Source organism: Anopheles funestus, chromosome 3RL, assembly GCF_943734845.2.
Source record: "Anopheles funestus chromosome 3RL, idAnoFuneDA-416_04, whole genome shotgun sequence".
Taxonomy (NCBI): Eukaryota; Metazoa; Arthropoda; class Insecta; order Diptera; family Culicidae; genus Anopheles; species Anopheles funestus.
In genome coordinates, this window is record NC_064599.1 from 9,794,526 (window position 1) to 9,819,231 (window position 24,706).

At 43.6% G+C, this 24,706-nt stretch overlaps 1 protein-coding gene across 2 annotated transcripts; it reads right to left on the bottom strand.

The window, feature by feature from the left end:
* Positions 1 to 1,069: 1,069 nt before the first annotated feature.
* Positions 1,070 to 24,629, bottom strand: LOC125771305 (death-associated inhibitor of apoptosis 1). 2 transcript variants are annotated; one of them, XM_049441818.1, is made up of 2 exons: positions 24,375 to 24,629; positions 1,070 to 4,416 (listed from the first exon to the last, which is right to left on the bottom strand). In XM_049441818.1, the coding sequence occupies exon 2, from the start codon at positions 4,152 to 4,154 to the stop codon at positions 2,568 to 2,570; it is 1,587 nt and encodes a 528-aa protein (XP_049297775.1). In that variant the 5' UTR covers positions 4,155 to 4,416; positions 24,375 to 24,629; the 3' UTR covers positions 1,070 to 2,567. The 2 variants fall into 2 exon arrangements, with proteins under 2 accessions (XP_049297775.1, XP_049297774.1); XM_049441817.1 differs by lacking the exon at positions 24,375 to 24,629 and adding an exon at positions 8,105 to 9,403.
* Between the last annotated feature and the right edge of the window lie 77 nt (positions 24,630 to 24,706).

Consider the following 24,706-nt stretch of genomic DNA (forward strand, 5'->3'; position numbering starts at 1 on the left):
AATTGCGACAGTTACAATCGACGAACTTTATCAACCTTCTAAGTACATTGATTTATTATGATGGATTTAATGTTCTGACTCACCGAGAGCAGCAATTGACCCATGTAAAGCGGATGTGAAGAACTAGACGCCGACCCACAAGAGGGCACAATTCACAAACACGTTCTTCATCTATGCAATAAACGTTCTGGCTACGTCCGTATGGAGATTATTGACTTAAAGTTGTTAAACCAAGGCAGAACAACCACGTGATAAGGCTTAGCCTTATCGCTGTACAAAGCCGACAAAGATGTGATTTTTAGGTTAATCCTCCCTGCAGTGCCAATGAGCAGTGGGTAGTTTTGTGTTCGCGAGTAGCATGTTGTGTACCTAATTAACAATTCAATTAACAGAAGGATCTCATCTCAAAACACTAATAATTTGTTTGACGACATTTTGCTTTATTATCGCTATGACTCATGCCCAATTCTAGTAATGAATGTACTCTAGATTAGGACCGGAAATGAATGATGATGACGTAGATGTTTCCAAATAGTATACACTCGAATGCGATATGATACGCGGTAACTTTCACTATCTACCGTTCGATTTCCACACCAACAAAGAGTTGCAGACGCTCAAATTCTCCGCCTGTTTGATCTTTCCTTTTCATGTTGCAGCGCGAAACATTGCGGAAACTCTTCCATGTACCTACCGCGACTGCAGACGGTATACTAAATATAGCAAAGGTTTTAAAATAGTTTGCATCGCTTCCAGACAGCCAATTTAGCAGAATTCGTCTGTGAATCCAGACACCGTCTCGCCGGTAAATGACGGCAACACAACCATTAAAGAACGGTGCTCTTGTGTTTGGCCTAATGATGAGGATATTTATGGACCGAAAATGAATTCACCCAGACGAAAGAGTCTGCCGGTTACCCCTTAACATGCCGCACGTGCAGCAAGTTCGCAGTGATGAAAATAAACTTCACGCCATCCTTTAGCCTTAAGGCCTCACAACCACGTTACGAAAAAGGGTCATCAGGAAGAAGGGAATGGAAATAAAACCCAGCCGACACGGTGCAGTGTGTATAGTTTCAACATTATTCTTTACATTTCCATTTATTGTTACGTTATTATGAGATTAGCTTACACTATATCCACACGAAAATTATCATGTTATTCGAAAATCGCTATGTTTTAGGTACTTCATCATACACAGTTGTGTTCCTGTTTCGTCTGGAGAGATCGTTTTCTGTTCTGCTCGCTCTAGTTTGAGTGCATTGTTATGTTACTGATCGGGCTACACCTTTAAGGATTGATAGAATACGTGTGAATATTCTTTTGCACAGTTTTTTAGTATTTTCTCTTGTGTGTTTTTTTAAATGTTTCTTACTGTAATATAAAATGTTTTGTTATCCCCCTTTTTCTTACATTTCGAATAGGATCTACAGCAAAAAAAAAATTCTCATTAGTTCAATGTTCATCTACAGCGCCATCTTCCTCCAAGATGCGGGAGAAAAGCTTAACCACTAAATTGAAAAACATCTAGCATTGCGCGTCATTTTAATTGTTCTTGCTACATCTAAATGTTGCACCATCTTGTGTTCACCACCTATCTACCACAGTACACGGTACCGTTGACGCACCACAAATTGCCATCCTTTATTTATAAAGTACCAATAAAAATGTCCCTCACTTGAAACCCCAACGGGAGCGCTATGCTTTTCACATTTACATTGTAAAAAAAGAGCTCCATAGCAAAAGCTTCAAGATGTTAGGAACAGCAAAATTTCCAACGGCAACCGAAGTGCGTTCACGGTCATATACTTATGGTACAGAACCGTAGAAGCGATTTATTCCTATGGTTTAGTCTTGCTCCAACTTGATCAAAACGTCAACATTCATTTACTTCCTAGCTGTACAGGATCCGGATAATACCGATCGCGTGTTTGTCAAACCGCAAACAGAGTGTAAATGCCAGCCAGATCAACCGATATACATCCAGAACGAAAATGGTGCTTATTTGCTTTTTTCTGCTTTTCCATATCTACCACACTCCCTGATACCGTTCGTTTGCATCTTACTGTATTAGGAAAATTTGATTTTCCTTGTAACACATATTCATCCTGTACCACGACGTTCCGTTTTCTCGATCCTTCTTTAGCGAAGTCTGCTGGAGCTGTTAATGGTGATGTGCGCCTATTTCCGTTTTTTCGTTCTCTCCCTCGCTATCTCTATCAATTAGAAACTGCCTCCTAACTCTTCCTAGCAGTCTGTAGATGGGGATCTCTTCGTTCTCTTCAACCCAAACCACCCGAGCATCGATAGACCCGGCACGTGTATGGGGTGATTGTGATTTACTGGTTAGGCAATATATTATTACATACGAGATTAATCAATCGTCCACCTATCGAGAACAACCGGATCCGCAACCATTCACCTATACATAGGCACAGCCCAGGTAACAACGGTGGGGATAAAAGAGCAGGCAGGGATTGGGTGTATTCCTCCCCAAAAAACTAGAGCACACTCAGCTGGTTTTGTGTCAGCGAGCTGATGATGCCGATTCGTTGCAATAAGGCTCCTTACGACAGGTACAGCCGTAGCACATTGATAAACGGTTGCTGACAGAGCGGACATTTGTTGACGGATGACGCACATTTGGCGCATGCGACCACGTGTCCGCACGGCATGAACGCGGTGTTATACTCGTTGACGAAGCAGATCTTGCAGATCTTACCGTCCGACGGTATCTTCCGATTGCTGCCAGTGTCATCCTCACCCTCATCGCTGCCGGATGAATAATGGTCGCTGCAGCGGAGCGTACGTTCCTCATCGGCGGCCGGTGTCGGTGAGCTAAAACCGCTGGACGAGGCGGGCGAGGTGCTCATAACCGACGACGAAGCGGAACTGATGCCGGACGTGGACGGTTGCGAGGAGGCAGACGACATCGACGACGAGGTGCCATTGTTTGCCGACCCGGCATCCTTCAGCTCGTTACACTTTTGAATGAACTCGCGGCCCTTCATTAGCTGCAGGTAGTGACAGTTGCTGTACCAGATTGCATGCTGTTCCCACGGCTCATCGTCCTGCTCCCAGTCCTTTAGGCCACCGCCGCAGCTGAAGCATTTCACCCGATCGCTCTTGCCGGTGTAGAAAAACCCGGCATCGCTCAGCTGTTTCGGCTTTTGCTTCAGCGATGTCGGCCAATCCTCGTACGTCTTCAACCGGTCGGCCTCGATCGCATAGTTCGGATACTCCGGTCGGCGCATTAGACTGTGTTCCCCCATTAGCACACCATTGTTCCATTCGGCCGCCGTCATCGAGGCGCGATCTTGCTGCAGTCCACCAACCAGTCCGGTAGCGCCGTTTCCGCTCACGCCGGACATTGGTTCAATATCACCAACACCACCATTGGTGCTGCTGCCGCTACTGCTGTTGCTAATGTCACTCGCTCCGCTCCACGAATCCCCACTCATGCGATCGAGATCCATCCGTGCCCGATCGTTGGCATTTTCTGCGTACGAATGCTGTCGCACACTAATGCCGCAGGTATCGTAGCTCGGTTCCGGGACCGCATCGAGGTAGTTCGCATTCAGCGGCACGTTGTTCGTTGGGCGTTTCTTCAGCAGAGGACAGAACGGGGACCAGCGCAGATGCTCCTGTATCACGTCGTCCTGCGGTTCCCACAGGCCGATCTCCACCCGGCAGAAATAACACTTGACCGTGTCGTCCGTGCCGACGTAGTAGAACCCGTACCGGGCGAGCACGTTCGGACTGATGAATGATACCGGCCAGCGGCCAAATGTGCGTAACCGATTTTCCTCGATGTGAAAGTATTCCGGTGACATGCATGCGAGATCGTCATCTTTCTGCTTGTTGTCCGGTAGATCGATTGGCGCGGGCAGTGATAGTGCATGTGCCATCTCACACATGTCGCCGCTGTCGGGCACTTTCGGAGTAGAAACGGTGCTGACGCTCACAATCGATCGTCCACCTCCTCGGCCGCCTCCTCCTCCTCCACCACCACCTGCTGTTCCTGCTGTGCGCTGGACGCGGGCTAGCGATACAACCTTCAGGTAATTTTGCGCCCAATGGAACACGAACGTAAGCTTGTGCACAAAGATGGCCAGACAAAGCAGCAAGCTACCTTTATCGTACTGCCGGTCCATGAAATGTTCACTCACACAGTGCACGGAGCCGAATCGTATACAACCGCCACTCGCGATGTACAATGCAACTGACGCGCAGCAACCGATGACTTTGGCCTCCGGACGGTGGTACAAAGCTAGGTGGATGGTAGTAGTATTGTGAAGTGCCAAACACTATGGGCCCACTGTATGCAATGGACAGAACAGTTTGTAGAACAATTTGTAGCAAACTTGGAGTATTCGGTATTCGGTACAGCTTTATCGAGAACTGCAGGAAAACAATCTGGAACGTGATAAGATAGTGGAAAGAAGAAAAGAAATATTTTTTTAGATTTTTTTTTGCCAACTGTGCTCAAAACGGATCAGATATGAATGGCGCCAGTGACTGTCCTATACATTATCTGTCACGTGTACGAGACCGGAAATGGGACGTAGGTTGATAATTGTGTGTATGACTCAAACATGTGTAAGCAAAAAAAAATATGCAATTCCAGACCGTGTCACAATATAATACAGAAACAGAGTTTGGTCATATCGTGCAATCAACTCACATCCAATGTACGTCACTCGGTCACGGGATGTGTGTAAGCCGGCGAAGCTGTTCGATGACACTATCTGACTGTCTTGCAAAAGTGCCCTACAAAATAGAACAGACCTCGACCCATATGGCGTGGCCCGGAACGAATCTAATCCTTCGCGGAAGGTGCACGCGCGCACAAGAAAGGACTCGACCGAGAGAAGGAGAAAGAGAGAGAGAGAGAACGTGCAGCTGATGGAAGTGATAATCCTCTTTTCAAATAAGGGGAATACGAACCAGAAAGAATGATTGAAATGAAACACATAAATGTCCTACTGCGTACCACCAGCCATCATGCAGAACACGTGCCCTTCGCTCTGGCCGTTTGAATTGACAGCCCTCAACAGGCGAGACGTTTGTTACTTCGGGGCTGTTGTTTACGGTGTGGTCCCGGATCCTTTTACCCTTATGTACTGTGCGCTGGGACTGTGTACGTGTGCGTAACATGAAAGAAATTCTATTTAACGACCCTTGCAGCTCTCGCTCTTACTCTCTTCCACGTCGAACAATTAAGAAAAAAAAACACAAAGTTCCAATATATCCAAACGAGTGGCAGCTGCAGGATGAAAGTGTCCGCAAAAGGATCACGGATCATTGGACCGGCCTGGTGGCGATGCACACAACCTGCCGTTTTTTCGTTTCATCCCTTCTAACCCTACACCCCCTCTCTACACCGTCCCAAAAGAAAGGGAATTGGTTTTCGGGAATACACAAAAACAGAAACGAACACAACACGCGAGCGAAAAACCTGGTAAATGCAGGTCTGAAGCTGTCTTAGCTGGCGGTTGACAGCCAGCTGCCGATTCGATTCCATTTCGGTGTTGGAAAGCGGAGGCAGATGTTTCTGTGGCACACGGCCGCCAGATCATAAACGGTGCTGATTGCTATTTGCTTGTTGTAATTTAACCATCCCATCGTCTCTGTTCCGATCTCGCATGCCTGGATCGTACGCTGTTTAAAATGTGAAGCGAACCACAATGAAAAATGAGATCCCGTGAAAGAACAGATGCTCTTTGGGATGTTCCAATCGGGAGATCTTTTTAATCCATAACAGGCTTGCCGAAATAAGTGAAAAAAACTTCCCTCGTACTCCTTGAAGCTCTTTTTGGAGGTTAGAAAATGTTGCTCCGTAAGAGCTTTCATTCAGACACAAACATTCCACGGTGGGGCTCAGAATAAGCTCACACCTTAGTTCCAATGTTCGCCAACACCTATCTGGTCAACATGACACGAAGCAAATTGAGTGCCCCACCACAACGGGGCGACCTTTCCAAAACCTCCCAACCCCCCTATAGCCGGAGGAGCCATCGAAAAGTGCGCCATTCTTTCTCTCTGTTGCTTGCCCTTTTCCTTGGCAAGCCTTCACCTAAGGTACGGCGAAACATGCGGCTAGAGAAGAAAAAAAAAGGTTTGTCGTGACCGGTCGAAGTCCGCATTCCATTCCCACAGATCTCGCGCGGTGTACTGCCACCGACGGCTAGAGGCCAACCGGCCACACCATTACCACCACTCGCTACTCTCGCAGCGGGATAATAAAACAAAGCGAAAATCAGAGCACCAGCGGTTGATGGGTGTTTTGGTACCGTAGGGCAATCGCACCCCCCCGCGCCAGATGGATCTCTTCTCGTGCGCTTCACGAGCATTGGATCGTATTTTTTCCCATCTCTTAGCTTGTCGAAGGTACAACAAAATCAAGCAGAAGACATATTTTTCGTGCAGATTATGCGCTCTCCGTTCTATTGATGGGTAAATCTTAAATTTTCCCGGAGTCGGAGTAATCCGACTCCGAGACATTCCGGAGTAACTCCGGAGTAAACTTCCGAGTTACTGCAGAGTAACTCCGGAGTAACTCCGAGTTATTACCGGAGTAACTCCGAAGTTTACTCCAGAGTTATTACTCCGAAGTTTACTCCGGAGTTATTACTCCGAAGTTTACTCCGGAGTTATAACTCCGCAGTTGAATCTGGAGTTAATATCGGAGATTACTCCGGAATATTCCGGTTGTTATACGTTGGAGTCGGAGTGGATTCATAAATCCACTCCGGAGTTCCTATCACTACTCCGTTCTTACAATGACTCTCCAATAACTGTTTTTCGTATCGAAGGGAAATGGAAATACCGAGCTTCCAGGGTAGACAGAGTGATGTGCAATGAACTGCACAAGTTGCAGAATAAGTGCATCTCACGGTGATTGATCAACTATTTTGACGCTATCTAGGTTTAAATTTATTTAGACCGCATTATCAATCAAGATAAGGCAAGCACATTGACTAACGACCTTCTGGACTTTGTAGCTACTGTTTTGTGCCTCTTGTAATTCTTATCAATTAAACTCGATAAAAATCTTAATGAAATGAAAGTGCTCGATAGCAACAGAGTTCGGTTTAAAATTCCTCGCTACGGACAAACCTTATTTGTAGATTACGTATAAAAGAAGGGGAAACATATAGAAATGGCTTTTGAAATAAAATATATTATAATAATACGGATCATACCAGTATACCCCCGTACCATGTTTAGTTTGAACGAGAGGAAGAAAAGTACTTTCACCTTTCTATTCTGTTTCTGCCGCACAAACTTTGCCCAGGACGCAGTTGCCCATTCTCTTTTCCCTCTTCCGGTAACCCAGCATAGTTTTTTTTTGCTTCTATGCTTCTCCCTTTTATTATTATGCAGGTCGTTCGTCCCCGCGTGTGTGCGCCAGACAGCGGGCTGTTTTACGCGAGTGCATGCGCCTCAGCCCATTCGTACTTAGGGGCCCCCGGAAGAGAGAATCGTGTTTTCGGCATCAGATGTGTGTGGCTGCGTTCCCACCATCACCCATTTCCCAACATTCGGTTCGCTCATGCGTCCAATAGCTTCCGGTAAGTCCCGAACACGATCGATGGTGGTAAGCAAAGGGACAATTGCCATGCCCTGTGTCTTCTCCCTTTGGTGAAGCGCACCCCAAAACACAAACATAAAATAAGAATTAAACCGAACAGGGTCCATGGAACGTATAAATGGTGCCGCTTCCGGCGGATGTGCGTAGCAAGACCCGGGCACACAGCAGCCATTTGCATTTCTGGCTACGAAAGTTGGCCCAACTTTGTTACCCTCTACGGGAGGAGGAAAATAAAAGAAACGTCGCTCGAATACATTTTCGGTACGTTACACACTGCTGGGTTTAAACGGTTTAGCATTCAAAAGACCGAATTATGCATGTTCCAAGGTTTGGAGTGTGTTCATCGTTGCGTAAAAGGCACATACACACTCAAATACTCTCTTTTCTTGCATTCTATTGTTTGTAATTCATCTTTGTACATAAAAAATAATCTACTTAACAGTGAAAAACAATTCTATTAAATCAATAAACAGTAGCAAGATAACAGACCCAATCCATAAAGATTCTTACCTTTGGAAATATCCGGTAAGGCGTACACGAGTATGTTTGTTACTGATGATGGGGTTTTTGCTCCAATAAATAACAGCTTGTCGATGTGTGTGTGTATATATATATTAATCCTTTGGTGTATAAATACTACGATAAGTTCCGTCTGTTTTTTAGTAACTAAAAGATTTTAACACTCTTATCTTGTCGCCACCCTTCATTCTTATCAATATCACACGCGCGCCCGTTATAAGAGGCTCTTGGCAGCGCTTCAAAATTAGTTGGCCTTCGGATAGACCAAACTCGCTTGCCAGCAGCTTGCCAGTCTCTTTAACTACGCAGTTTCACAACTTTTTTCTTTCGGCGAACTAGTGTACTTGAGCAGGGTTGTTCCACACATCACTTGGTCGACGGCCAATTTCGTCCCTTTCTTTCACTTCCTGCTAGAGGTTTGTGGCAGGGTGGCCAAACTCTACCGGTTTTTTGCGCACTTTCTTTGCACTAGCAGCGTATTGCCGTGAAACATAAATTTGCCGAAAACGTTGAGCATAGAATCATTTGGTTAGGGGTTTTTCCCAAGGAAGTTGTACACAGTACTGGTGGCACTTAGTTGCACGGAAATATCACTTCCGCCTTCTGTGCTATATATAAGGGCGTATGTGTAATGTTACACCCAGCACTGTTTCCATATAAGCACCGCAAACTCCCGCTTTAGCACGCCAGTATATATCACAAGCAATAAAGTGTTAAGCACACAAGTGAAACTTTAACATCTACTACAGTAAAGGAGGAGGGGTGGAAAATTCCTACCAACCCTCTCAGCTGTGTGTGTTCGTGTCGCAAAAGATGGAAACGACCTTTCCGAAGTACGTTCGACTCCGTACTGATGGCTGCGGATCGATCGGAACACTGCAAACCCCGAAGGGGGCCTTCTGTTTTCTCTGTGCGTTTGGAATGCGGCCCTTCAACCTCGTTCCAAGGGTCGTCGTCTCTTTGTCTCTCGCTTTTTCACTCACTCGCACCATCCCACTCACTCCTGCATCTAACACAACAAACAGATGCGTTTATGCACAAACACACGCACACGTACAAATGCACATGTGGGGCGCGTGTGTGTGCGTGACAGAGAGTGAGCGTATATTCGAATGTAAACAGATCGTACAGCTGCGCATTGGAGTGGAAACTCGCATCGTACTAGTATTGGTGTTGGCAAGAAAGAAAATTCTACACACATTCAAAAAGGAATTTTCTCGACAATGGGGATGAAAAAAAAAACGAAAACTGTTTGGATTCAATTTTCCTTGCAGACGCTAAAATCAAATCATGTTTGTCTATCGTTTTTGTGGATTTAGTTACGATCTTTTGCACGCTCCATGCCTAACTCTTGCCACCGTAAACTGCCGTGCTAAAGCAACTTTAGGTGCCAAGTACTCCGGGGCAATGTGATTCTCTCTTTAGTTAAAACTGGTTGCTTTAACAGTCTGCCACTAGCAAAACCGCACGGCGGCTCACGACAACATACGGCGTGTTTGTATGGGCACAACTGCACTTTCAGGCAAGTTGCACAACGAGATTGCTTTTTACGGTCATGCGCAGCCTGCTCTCGTCGAGTGGCTGCAGCAAGAAACTAACCCCCAAACAGTCAGCTACGGCAATACGATATACCCTTACCAACACTACCTTCTCTTCTCTTGCCAACAACAGCTCCCGAAACCAAAAACCCGAGCGAGACCCGATCCGTTGAATACTACTAAAAGTTATAACCTTATCATAAAACAACAAACTGATAACGCACCCAAACGGAGCGAATGTTTGCTAAATGTTTTGCAGATAACACATGACAAGCAAAAGCAGTGTTTCGTGTCTTGGTGAACTGAAGCACTAGACACACTTGAAACAAAAACAAAAAACCGCATAATAATTATGCGTTCTCCAGTCTAAGCCAGTATATCTTGGAGCCTGCATTTTATGCTACATTGCAAGCGGATGGTGTGTTGAGATGGAGGCGCCTCTCTCATTCTTTGGTATTTTTCCCAAGAAACGGACCAAGATGTATGGTGAGGTATGAATGAACTCATTCTACCATCACGGTCGTCGCACCAACACACCGATACGGGCGGTTATTTAGCGTCTATTGCTAACAGCATTCTTTTCTAATGCACACACCCATACAGCTTTATGTATGTTCACCCCGAAGAATGCAGCCCCGTACTATTGGCCCGGCTGATTTTTTTTCACTATTTTTATTTAGTTTTATTTTACCATAATTCTCATTTAGCTTAATTCACTTGATTGAAAGTAAGAAATTAAATAACTAATCAAAGAAAAAACTCGAAAAAATTATAAACTTTTGTTCCAAAAATAAAGATATTTCTGACAGTAATTATCAATGAAATAGAATCAATATTTAGACAATTTGTTCTTGAAGTATTTATGGTTTGTTTTGTCTAACACAAATACACCCAAGAAATTAACAAAAGCAAAAGTTTATAGTTTTTGCAAAAGAAAAAAAATTAAGGACCTAATTAAAAAAAAACTAATAATAACATACCTTTTTGTTTAAAAGAAATACGCAAATGTTTGTATAAACTGCAACGAAGTATTGAAACAAATTTTCCACTTGGTAACAGAGAGAAGTACAACAACAAAATAACACACGTTCACACAACCAAATCGAAATGGAATGTTTAGCATCGGCAAGCCGCACAACAGTATATGCTCGGGTCGGGAAATTTTTCTATATGTTGTGGGTGGTGGGTGCCTGTCCAGAATACGGCGCTGAACCACCATTCAATAGTTAACGAAAATAAAAAAAATAATAAATGCGACCGTGCCTCTCACTCGCACCTTTGTGTGAAGAAAGGAGCAAAAAAAACATGAAAATGCGATCGTCTTACAGCGACAGGATGGGTTGTGAAGGGGCCCACGCGGACCGACCACCCAAAACAGAGAGGAAGATCGAGAATGGAATTCTTTTGAAATTAACCCTCGGAAAGAAAGGCGTGTGTGTGTGCGAAAGAGAGGCTAGAAAGAAAAAGAAGCCGCGACAAGCATAAAAGTGCTAACAATAAGATAGAGAAGTAAGCGAGAGAGATAAAGCGCATATACGGGCGCAACATACAAAAGGGCAAGGGAAAAAACATACAGCGAAAGAAGAGGAAGAAGAAAAGAAGAGATAGAAAGAAGAAGCAAAATAGGAACCAGGGCAACATGAGAAATACCAAATTTGTACGAGAGCATAACACAACCAAAGTGCACACGGCCGTGAAAGAAGAACCCGAATATGCATTTCGTTTCATTCACTCTGCTGCTTTCCGATTTCCTGCTGCTATGTTGCGTTGTCGGGTTTTTATGTTTCATGTTGTTGTGTACCATTCTTCTTGCTATGTTACGGCTTCATTCTATTTTTCACTCTGCTCTACCGCACTCTTTCATTCACTGTTGCCTTCCTGCTTTACTCTTTCACGTTTCGTTCTCATGCTTTAATCTCTCTTCTTGCACTTTGTTTCTTTTTTGTTATTCCTTTTATTTTATTATATTTCATTCTTGATTACTCTCCTTTTTTTCCCTTCGATCGCATACTATTCGATACGATCCCGTTTGATGGCGTTGTAGTGCGCGCTGGCTCTTTCTCTCTATTTGCCTTTTCGTAAAATGCAGTTTATTTTCACATGATTTTTTTTTCTCTTGGTCTTTTCGCTGTGAAAGTCCCTTTTATGACCGATTGCCACAGGCGCGCGACTCTCGTTGCTGCTGTTTTCCCAAGGGAACCCCTCTCTTTAGTGACGACCACTGGGGTTTTGCAAACGGCAAGCAAGACGGCCGGGGTCTGTGGAAACCACATTTGCCATCACGATTTTTTTCACATATCACATACGTACAGCTCTTAAGAACCCGGAACGAATTGGTCATCTCTCGTTTGCGCACCTTTACCAAAAAAATTCGTGCGATCGCGATTAACTCGCTCTTTTGCTTAAATACTATATCCGTTTTCTGCGTTTGGTTTTTTTCTCTGCATGTTATCCTCTTTGGTTTTGGGTGTTTTTTGTTCTACTTGCATCAATACATTCCCTAGAGAAAATTTAACTATTGTGAAGATGGGAAAGCAAGGATGGAAAAATTTAAACAAACGTCATGATATAGCGACATAAACGTAACATTTTTTAAGGATTTAAAACACATTCGCAGTAGGATTATTGATTAGATCGAAAAACGGTCTAATTAACTATTCGACGAAAGGAAAGTGTAATATTTAATCAATATTATCTGTTGGATACAACACGGCAACGATAAGAAATTGCACCACATATCAACAAACATAGGACAAGTCACAAACGGAAAAAATTCTTCTCCGCCATTATTGCTCACGAAAACAAATTTACTAATCATAACATCGATAAGACTTCCCATTTCCAAAATTTCCACCCGATAATGTATCTGATTTGTTTTGTTTGTTTCATTGTTGTTTTCGGTATCACAGTTCTGCGAAAACAGGAAGAACCCAACATCAAAGCGTAATACCCTAGCTTTCGGTCCTATCTATGGTAATTGTTTGGTTTTTTTCTTCTTCGCATCCGGCCCATCAATACTTCCTGATATGAAAGCATTGTGAAACCTTTTGCCCAATTCATATATTCGTCACCTTTCCGGCCGGAAGTAAGCAATCATCTTATTTTTGCTTGTATCGTAAAATTCGTGGAAAAAAAATGTTATTTCGAATGACCCTGCTTCCTTGCACAAGCGCGGGTACTGTTTTTGATGACATCGAGTTTTAGGATTACTAACGAAAGAATAATAATAATGGTCGATATAATTTGGGCACCATTTGTCTTTTGGGCAGCAAAAACATACGAAATTATTTTTTGTTTTTCCTGTTCTATCCTGTTGGATAGATGATTTTTTGTTTTTGTTTTAGAATAGAAAAGCCTTAAGCCCACCGATGTATGTTTTGCCTCGTTCAACGTGGCGTCGCCGTTGGTGGTTTATGATGTTTTCGAGCATATCTCAGATTACATCCTCGGTTCATCGTTTTCCATCACACTCGCCCTGACGCCGGCAGGGCCAATACAAGCGCGATCGATGGGAACATTTTTTTGTCAATCATCTCACACTTGAATAATCTCGCTGGTAAAATATCGCAACGATACACACACAAAAAAAACAACTTATCCCTGAAGGTCTGCGACCGCATTCTCTGTAAGCATCGGTTTCTGGTTGCATCCGCTGGGTGGCATATCAAACAAAGAAATTCATAGGACTGTTGGGATGATGATGATGATGATGAAAAAAAATCCACAATCAAAGAAAATTTCATAACCCAAACAAACTCATTCATCAGAATGAAAATTGGGAGAATTTGAAAGAAAGCAAAAAAAACATTTATTTACAAAATAAAAAAAAAATACTTGCACGGAGTCGGGGGCTTCACTTTTCATGAATGAATCACATACACAATTATGGAACGATGCATTCCTGCTGCAAGCATTAGTTTAATCCATTTTTCTGTCGATCTACTCCGTATGCCCAAAACGTAGCGCGCGCACACACACACAAGCATTTAATACGTAAATTATCAATTCATAAATAAACAAATTTCGGAGCACAACAACAAAACCCTTTTTCTAGCATTTCTTGCTGCACCCATACATTACGCCGATATGCCAGTACTTATGCTTCAATCGAAGGCAAATGGTTTAAGCTGAATTTATTAGAAGCCAGATAAGGTTTCCAAAAAAAAACGCCCAACCATACGAAAGATCATGAATGAAAAACAATGCCATGTCAGTCGGAAGAGTACGAAGCATGAATGAAATTAAAATATTTGGTTTCTAAGTTTCCCAACGATTGACCGAAAAAGGATGCGAGAGAGCAAGCAAACGCAGCATAAATGCAGCCAACGTAACAGGACATCCACTTGAAATCACGGCGTGGGAATCGGCATATGCATTTGCTGCGTGAAAAAGCCATTTTCCGGGGCCATATGGTTTCGATCATGCATCTTACCCCTGACGCATGTATAGAGAAGGAAAACAGCTATCGTGAGAATGAGTGTGCTGTGTTTGTGTCGTGTTGTCGTCGTCATCGTTGGGGACCACTTAAAGGCGATCGATGAATGAATCGGAGCAAAAAAAAGGAATCATAGAGGCACCGTAGGGCAACTCAGTGTGAAGTGTTTTGGGCAACCCATAACTCAACCACTCTGGGCTCTGTGTGGTGTGTGTATTTATGCTTTAAAAAAAACAGTAATCGGTATGGAGATCATTGCCGTTGCGCTGTAAATACCCATAGTAATCGGGTTGGAAAAAAAATACACCAAACAAGAAAACGCAGCTAACAACAGGCAACTATTATGCTCCGCACTTGTCAGCACCGGAAACGAACCAGAACCATTCATAAATTACCCGATCCTACCTCTTCGCTGGTATGGTATACCGTCGTCTCCACCATCTCAGGAGATGTTTGTGGGACATAATTTGTTTGGAAGTGTTTTTTGCGGCCTTTACTTGCCTTTAGTTACCAAGCGCTGATGTCGATGATCACGATCCATCAAGCAGTGGACGGTAAGATTCAAATGAAATTCCCTGTGATCAACATTATGTAACTGTACGATCTGTAGTCAACGGCAGAAAGAAATTTTCTTCAGAATTGTAGCATTCGTTCCTTCTCTGAAAACGATCAAAGAAAACAAACTCCCTACACTTAAGTATCCTTCCCAGAAGGACGTGTATAGCATGAGAGGTGAAAAACAATAACCGAATAGCGCAACATAAATCGGGAACATTCTGCTAACGGTACCAACCTTTCGTCCAAGGGCTGAGGGTATAACCTTAGGGGATTTATTTTTTTATTGCAGAAAAAGACGAAGTAAACAAGATTTGTTCCACAAAAAAAATTACTTTGTTTTACTTATCAAAGATACTTTGGTAAACAACCAGCGGGAGTATTTCTTATTATTGGATGATATAAAATCAAATAAATTTAAAGTTGTATTCCATGTATTCCAAGGACTTGCATGTATTACAATCATTCGAATATTTGCCAAAGTTGTCCGAAGAAAAATATACAATTTATAACAAGATTTCATCGATTGGAGAACATTCTAAGGTTATTCGTTTAGTATCTGTTCCTGTTCCATCATCTCCAATCGATCCTTAATGGTTCGTTTAACATCATTCTTCCTCGACGCACCATCAACACCACCCACTCACCCACACGGCGCGGTTCTTGCGAAGGCGTCACATGCGATGAGAAGCGGAAAACCGATCGATAATGTCTAAATTTCACACTTCACACGCTAGCACACTCATATACAAATGCACCTTTTCTCGTACATTCAGGACTAGAAAAAAAGCATAAAATACATTCTTTCCTTTTCCGTTTCGTTCTGGTGCTTCGTTCGTCAAATTGTAGTATCCGAAAGGGAAAAGGCAATCATAAAATCTTCCACAAGAGTTGTAAAAAAAAACCTAAGGTAAGGGGTGAAACGGCGACGATTGGTATGAAGTGACTGAGGGACAGTAAAAAGCGGCGCCTTGGCTGGGAAATTCCCTCACATACCAACCGCAACGACGTGTGCATAACGAAATGCAGACACGAAGTTGGTTTCAAGCACTGGACGAAACCAACGCGTAAGGATAGAGTGAGAAGAGGTGCCAAACCAAGGGCACGATATCTTTGAGAAGATGCAACATAAAACCGGGCAGAATGCAATCGCGATGGAAGGCAGAAGATTATTTACTCCTTCCCCGTCTCTCTCCCCAAAAAGACTTGGTCCTCATGCTTCCGCAACAAAGTGTTAAGAAAGAAATGGGAAAAAAGGGGGAAACAAATCGTACAAACAACAACAAAACTTTCTGTGGCTCCTCTCACGCTTTTCTTATCGATCTTCGTCGGTCCAAGATGTCGCTCGAAGTTAAGGCCCCCGGGGGTTGCGCGTCACTGAAGTCACCTTTTCTCCCTCGAACACAACCTCGAAGGGACTTCCATCTGAAACGCACGTCTCATTGGCCGCTCAAGAACAGCTAATCATAAATTTTTATGCATTCCCATAAACCGTCCAAAGATTTGATGAACGCGTCCGCCGGTCGTAGGTTTTCCTTTTGTGTGTAGGCGTGATGTGTGTGCTCGTTTATGGCGAGTGTTATGGGTGGGCTTTTTATAGACGCCGGTGAATTGAAGGTATGAACGCTCCCTGCGGTTAAACGATGTCATCCTGGGACCGTACTCTCCAATTTCGATTTGTCTGTAGGCTATTTTGTACAACATGTACAAAAGATTGAAAGTAATGCAGACCGAGGCTGACGTCAATGCTTTAAGGATCTAATATTATATGACGTATAACATTGCATACTCATTGACTGGCGTATTACTATTTGGATAAAACCAATAATATCACTCTTCATTCCATAAAACATTCCAATAATATCTTTTATTGCGGATACGTAAAGCTTTCAACCCTGTTCAAAAATGAGTATTTTATTTAACAGATTTCTATCATTTCAAGGCTGACGTCAAATGGAGTAGTAAAAGCATTATGGTATGATAAGATTACAGAACAATATTTTTCGAGTTTGTATTGAAAGTGAAATTATCTGGGACTATATAACGTCTAGGATTCCTCACATAACTGTTCGTATATAAAATAACAATATAAACAATTTTAGTACATCATCAAAGCCATAAGTCGATAAGTTCTCCCCTAGCCTTCTGGGTGACATCCGAAATTCGTTCCATTGTTCCCCATATATGCATTCTCAGCCCCAAGTTACGCCACTGTCGGACTACGTGACCGTTTGCAGACATCTTCACTGAGCTTTCTATGCACATATGAAAGAGCTGTGGTAGAGTCGAAAGAATCCAAGATGAACGAAACCCGAACGAGAGAATGCGAACCGAGGAAAAGCGGGACAACACAAAAAGTAAACAAAATATCTTAAAATATTCCAACGTCTTGATATGTTCCGTTCACGAGGAAGAGTGCGTCGGCGAACGAAACTGTGGGCCTGTGGCAAACGATGGCACAGAGCAACACAGGCAAGCCATTGGCAATCCACCCAGAACGCCAGACAGATTTCCAGGAAGGACAGATTTAGCTTTGGCCGCGGTGGCGGCAGCGGCATCCGCTTTGGAGAGGCCACTTTATCACCGTCATGTGTGCCCCTTCTTCTTCACACTCGTTCTCGGCAGGTCCTTTTGCGCTTCGTCTTCCTGTCTGGCCGATTGCCATCCTCCAACCTTTCCATTGCCGGGTCGGGTATCCTTTCAGGGGCCCCTTAAAATCTGGCAGGCTCGCTAGGGTAACACACAGGAACGGCAAGAACTGCTGCCCTTGCTTATGTTCGCACCGGTTCCCTTATGCCCTCGTCCTTCTGCAATTGTTGGGAGATGCTGAGCTATTCTCTGCTTTTTGTCTCAGTTTCTTCTCGTCCATCACTAACGAGAATACGGCGTGAGATGTGAACGAGAATCAAACATCGCGGCAGGTACACAACAAGATGATGCTGCACACACGTTCTCCGTTCGATCTTCTTCTCATCTGGTATTTCGTTTGGAGATATTTCTCTCTTTCTAGTGCCCTTGTTTCCTTGGTGGATAAAGGTGCACGGAGCCGTATGCTCCTGTGTCCGCAGCGCCGTTTTTTTCCCACCGAATCAACACATTCAGCCGCCGCACAACAAGACTGTAAATATGCCCAACATTTCTCAGGTGAAACGGTGGCGAGGCGATGAAGATGGCGTGCTGGATGAGGTGGTGGGTTTACACAGTGCATTCCAAAAAACCAGTTACCTTTCCCGTGCGCTTTCGCCGGGCCAGAAGCGTCGAGCATGACCGGACGAAGGTTCTGCTTCTGGGAGTTCCCAAAACCGGTGCGCCTTCTTCCCGGGGCCGGTTTAAGCGTCAATCGCAGAGAAACGTGCCTCAGCATATTCTGACTTTAAGTTGCGGTTTGGAACAAACTTCAGTTGTTGGTAAAAGGAAATTCCTTTCTCCAAATGTTGAAAACTTCAAGAATGCTATGTGTAATGCTATTCTCAACAATATACTGGCAGGTATTGCACTGTTAAATTATATACATGCATCAGAACAGTATGATGTATAATATAAGAAACATATGTTCAATTCTTCTAAGTATATAAAAGCTTGCTCACCAGCTCACCTACTGATGTATAGTAGTACTAGTAGTAGGAAATAGAAGACACCGGAGCAAGTAACGAAAAAGAAAGCTCTCTTTGGAAAACACCCTTACCTACGAGATCGTTCATCGATTGAAGGACATTAATCTTCATCTCCTGGCGCGATATAGAACCACACATCAAACGCCAACTGGCCGCCACCATCAACAACCATGAGGAAGTATAGGGCGATGAAGAATAAGCCACCATCCTCATCATACGAAAATAAACCCCAGGTCAGTAAAGAAGAGATAGAAAGACAACAAGCGATCGAACAGCGCGGTCAAAATATCGATCAACAGATCAGCAGCATTCGATCGAAAACGATCATAAAAACTTGAACCTTAACCGGCGATTAAGGTACCCGCTTCCACACAGGGTACACGGAATGCTTGTTGGAAGAGAAAACACCTCTAAAAGGGCGTGCTGAGATCGGTAATGGATCATCGGATCTCGATCGTGAGGAGAATTTCTATAGTGTGTTGCGATAAATCGAATCGTCTTTCACGTTTATGTTTGTTCCATCGGACGGATACACTTTTTTTTAGGGTGCTGCAGTTTTCTCTCTTTCTCTCGGAGTTTCCCGGCGTAGTAATCGATAAATGGTCACTGTTCCAAGAATCCGAATGGTGGCCACCCGAACCGACAAATTCTTTATAGCTTTTATCCCGTCTGAGAAATACCGGGCCCCGGGAAAGATCATCGATCGATCGTAAAATAAGCGATCGAAGAGTGAGGAGTAATTAACCGAAGGATTCTCATTCCGACATTTATCAGCTGAGCTTCTTCTAGATGGATGAGACTGTGTGCAAGACACCTACAAGGGGACAATTGTGGAAAAGTTTCATTTTTATGGAGGAATACGTTAAGCCAAGGGTTGAAGAAATATTCTGATAAGAATGTATTTAACGATGCATGAAAAGAGAATTCTTTCTACATCGTTTTATGTCTTCTACGACATCGAAATAAACTTGCACCGGCTTGCAATTAATGGCTCAATTTAATGGATAAGAATCCTTTTCTTAATATTTGTATTCATGGTTAAATTTCCAGCATGGTTTAGATTTCCGTATCTTCAGACAACCAGTTCCACCTGACCTGATCGTTTGCAGAAAAATCAAGAAAAAAAGTATCATATTGTTGGTACGCATGAAATTCAGGTCTCCTAACGGGGGTCCATCATTCGGGTTTCGGCATTGCAAACCGCTAGTGTGCAGAAACCACTCAACATCGTCTTTTGCGTCGATAAAGAAGAATACATCGTACACAGCAGAGCCTGACACGATCGAGGTGACATTTAATGCAGTCTGCCTTTTTTTTCTGTAACCTTTTTTTGCAATTCAATGCCTGTGCGCATTCACTTCCTCTACAGTTGACCACTTTTTCATTTTTTATCCATTATTCCGAACGGTCGGCGATGAACGGGAATGACGCGGATTGCGATCGCGATTGGTACGCAGAGCCAGAGCTCGGTGCACATGCACTTGCGGCGAGCGGCTTCCAGTTAGGTCACATTTTCCTCCCTCCATTTCAACCCCCAAGTGTCTTGTGGGCCTGATCGTACCAAGAAATCGGAGTGTTTTGCTAAGCATTTTTAAAGGGTACCTCTCGTATAGCTGTTTTTCCCTTCTATTTTGTACCCGTCTCGATTTGAAAGCGGAAAGCGATGAAATCAATTGATAAATTGCAATCCAGTACAATTGCATGAATAAATAAATATTAACGATCAAAATACGATCGGTATTTCAGAGGCAGAGAAAGGAAAAACATTCAATCCCACCATGGAAGGTGTGTGTGTGGTGGGAAAAAAGATGAGCCAGCTTTACCGATTCATTTTGTTTGGATGTGTATCCCACACGGCAGAGAACCACAAAAGCGCCAACGATCATCAATTCACCACAGGCAAAATGAAATTGTTTACGGGCGAAAAACGGCGATGAGATCACCCACTTCTCGGCTCATTTGCCAGTGTTCGGGGGTTGAAACGTGATGATGTATTTACGCGGCACAAACTGATGGCGCAGTTACGTGCGTTTTGTTCGTAAAAATGGTACAGCATTTGTTAAGCACAAAGTAAAACAATGTGTTAAGTACAGCAGCTAACCATACGTTTCAGTTCGCACACATTGCGACGGCGCCTGCGTTTATGCAATTTAGCATAAACTAACATTTTACTAAGTCCGAACAGACCGTAGCATCATTGAATGCGTTCTTCATTAGACGAACAAAACCATTGATTGTGGAGCATTTTACCACGACCTCAATCATTAAACAAACCCACCGTGTTCTGTTAGTAAACAACGTGAGCGAACAAACACTACTATACCGGGACAAACAGAACCATCATCACGTCATATTTTGATTGCCGCCTGGCGCAATTATCACATTCCTTCGGACTGTTGTTTGCGCTCCACACATCAAAACATGGAATCGCTGGAGGAGATGAAAGAGAAAAAAGAAGCTTTTCCAAACGAAGGTGTGCCTCTTGTGGAGGGGTGTTGTGAGGAAAATTAAAAGAGAGAAATAACAACAGCAACAACAAAAAACTAGCAATGGAATGTGCCACGCGTTGTCACGATTCGTGTTTGGTGTACTATACGGGCCATACCCCAAAACCAATGTTTGTGAGCGGACTGTGCGGCACAACCACTAGCAAGCCGTTCTTTTCCATTCAAACACTGACTGCACGAACACCGAATCAATGAAATGCGCTGTTGCGTGCGGATCTTGCCTTGTATTGCGCGCCCACCCTCAGGCGACGTTAGCTTGGGGCTGTTATAAACCAGCAGCGGAGGAGGTTCGTCGTTCGTTCATACACGCATAGGCGACTGTTGATGTTTTAGCGAGAACACGAACATTATAGAACCAGATGACCTGGCATACTCCCCCGCTCGTTCCTTCGCTGACGACATCCAACGTTTGCGTTTCGCAAATATCTGCCAAGTTTAAACCATCCACGGAACAGTGAGTCCGGCCCAGTAATTGTTTTTGTACGAGAAAAATCACTAAAAAGTATGAAAACAAATGTTTATTATGAAAATCATGAACAGATATTATTAATATACTAAAAAGTCAAACTGTTTGGTCATGAACACGAGAAGAATTAAGTTGAAAATCGCATCAGATGTAGGCGAAACTAAGTTAAACACTATCTACTCTTTCTGTTTTAAGTTAAAACTATGTGGAGTGCAAAATTTAAACCATCTTCGTTTGGAAAATGGCCACACAAGTGTTGTTAGTCACGACAAAACTCAATAACTCGTCGGGTTTGTGTTCAAATCTCGACTTGAGCATTGGTTTGAACAGAAAAACCCCCCATGCCGGAGGGTGTGTGCAGATATAGCTCACCAAGATAATAAAATCGATGCCAAACCGTTCGCAGACATTAGTGGGCGAAAGGTTTGGTTGTGTCTATCTCACACCCACGAGGAATGGTTGCACAAAGCACAGTTTTACGGCGGCAACGTTCGCATCGTTAGGGCAATCCCTTTCGAGTCATCTGTCTCCTTAAGCCTCGCGAACAAAGCCTACCGCATGAGAGAAGACGAGAGAGACCTCTGCCATTTGTTGGTCGCTGGTGCTCCGGTTTGCTTCCCAGTTGCCTGTCGGCCGGGCTCCACAACTTTGAAAAGGGTTACAGATGTAACAGACGAACCCCGAGGGAGATACGACCAACGGATGTTTCTGTTTTTACCCTCCTTACGGGCTTGACAGGAACGGGAGATGCCTGCGACCACCAGAAAATGGTAATCGAATGCCAAACGAAGATCCTGGGTGTTGGTGTTCGGAACGGCAAGAGAAGTCAATTTCAAGAGAAATAATAACAGTCGGCAAGTAGAAACGATGGGCTCCTTTCGTGCAGGGCTGTACAGGACCACACACTGCAGACAGCGGTTGTCGGCTGGAGGCAGCAGTTTGCGCCATGAAAACATGCCCAACCATCTTGCGGGATGAATTGGTATGCCGATTGGTTGGACGCAAAACAATAATCGCCAATTACACGAACGGTTTGCTCTGCTTTAAACATTAAAGCAATTTGAAAGAAGATAAGGAATCTTTTTCCATAATTTAAAATATGTCACCATTAGCTGCATGAATGCATTAATTTTTTAAGCAATTTTACAATTTTAGTGCTAAACCATATAAAAATACATGGCGCATTGCGCTGCTTTCTCTTTATTGTAGATCACATCTGACCTTTTATGCAATCAGTGGGCTCGCGGTTGGAGCACTCGAAAGGAAGTCGTGTGCACCGCGAACTCCACACAAGGCTCCGATATTCTGCCCTTGCCGCACCAGAAATTCCACCAGAGAGCAATCGAAAGAAGCCAAAAAGCAGCATACAAGAAGCGGCAAAATAAAAACCTCCCGTCGACATTAACGAAGGAGACGTACACCGGTGGGCTTGGAACAACGACCCAAAAGCCAGGAGGAGAACTGGAGCAAATGGAGGGCGCTTATGCTTCTTATGCTGCTGTGTACGTTAGCCGTGCCCGCTGCGGAGCACGATGGATGCTGGGCTGCATAGCAGGCACACGGTGCACGAAATCGAGACCGTGAGAACGTTCGAATCTGTCTCGTTTGCAAAAGCATATCCCTTCTGCTTCTACTCCCAGTTTGTATACGAAGTTTCTTTTCGGGCAATGTTTTTTTTTTTGCCCCTTTTCACACAACCGCGTGGTTGCATTTGGTGGGCTTCGCGCGTTGGCTTTTCGCTTTAAGGGATTCAGACAAGAGATGGCTGGATCGTCAAGACGAGTGCCAGAGGGGTGGTATATAACTGAGCGGTGGTATGAAAATATAACACCGAGATCCATCTCTCATACATAACATAAGCATAAGCCATCTTCGTGGGTACCTTTCGCTCGTGTACTTCAGTGCGTCTACGGGTGCAACCTTTTTGCATTACAACTCCACACAATCCGTGTGTGTGTATCGATGGTTTTGCGGGGGGTAGAAACTCTTGCCGCGAGTATGACTCAAATGTTGTTCGCCAAAAGGGGCTACGCTGTTAGGCCAGCAAATTAACATTGAAGTGAGCCGCGAAATGTTGTCACGGACTTACAGACGAACCGGGCGTAGGTTGCCAGACAATCTTTTAATATGTTTGTGTGTGTGATCATTTGGGACCTTCTCTTTTCCCGTTGAAATAATCAATTCTCACAGGTCTCGTAGGGCTAAAGATTAACAACTCTGTCATAGTTAAGAAATTTAATGGAAGAAATAAAACATAAAACCGCAACACAACCCACAACGCAACCAATCGTAGCTTTGACCATTGGTTCATTTAAGGAGAAGAGAAAGCTCACACATGGCTGAAGAAATCGAACTTTCCCCAGTATTAGCAAACGGTGATGATGGTATCATCGAAAATTACATTTATTCAATTTTAAATAATTTGTTTTACTGTACAACATTTTACTGCAATACTTTTCCCCATCAACTCATTGACGGTACACCATGGCAATAAAAAGGAATTCTTTAATAAGCCGCCATCCTGGCGTTTTTACTACGTTACTCACGTTTTACGGCTCTCGCAGAACCGGTTTAGGTATTTAAGTTCAAACGACCTTAAACGATACGTCATCGCATAAATAAAATCTGCCACTCACACACGCACACTCCGTGAGTTGGTATGCGAACTGATCATGTGTGGTCATGTTGGTTGCTCATGTTTAATTCCAGGAAGTAGCAGACGCTTCGATCATCCATTTTCCACACTGCGAAGCATTGAGCATAAAAATGCTTGCATTTCGCTGATATGTTGCTTTTATATAAGACTTTTTTTTAACGCAGATGACCAATGGGGCAATGACAACATCAAACCCACCCTTTATTGTGGTTACCCCTGGGTGGATTGAAAGGGTGAGAGAACTGCATTCTCCTATTTGTGTTATCTTTGAAACGATCACATAACCATATCAGCAATTCGTCGAACAAAGACAGTACCCAGTACAAGAGGAATTATCTTCTAAAATAGATAGGTAACCAGCATATATTTCCACGCGATTACGTATAAACTTGGTAAAGCCATAGCCAATTGGCAAGGTTTTGCTATTTCCTAAAATTGTACAAAAAAAATCTTTTGCTACCACCGCCACCTGGCAAAATGAAGGACTTACCTTCGGTAATGTAGTTCAATCAAACAGCAAAGCTGTTAGCAAACTCCAAGAATGCTTCGTTCTACAACTATTTCCATTTTGGGAAATTAAAAAGAATAACTTCACTGGGCAGAAACAAACGAATTTAGCACAATTTCACCACCATTCGCACTTTGTATGCACGTTGGAAATTCCTTGCAAAACGCACAATTGTTTTTTGACATAACGGGTCGATCGGTTATACCAGGCAGTCGAGCGATTGAGCAGTACCATATGCCGTTGAAAGTCTCTTGAACCCACATGGAAGGGCTGTTCAACCCACCGATATAAACAAGGCAAAGCAGATCTACTAT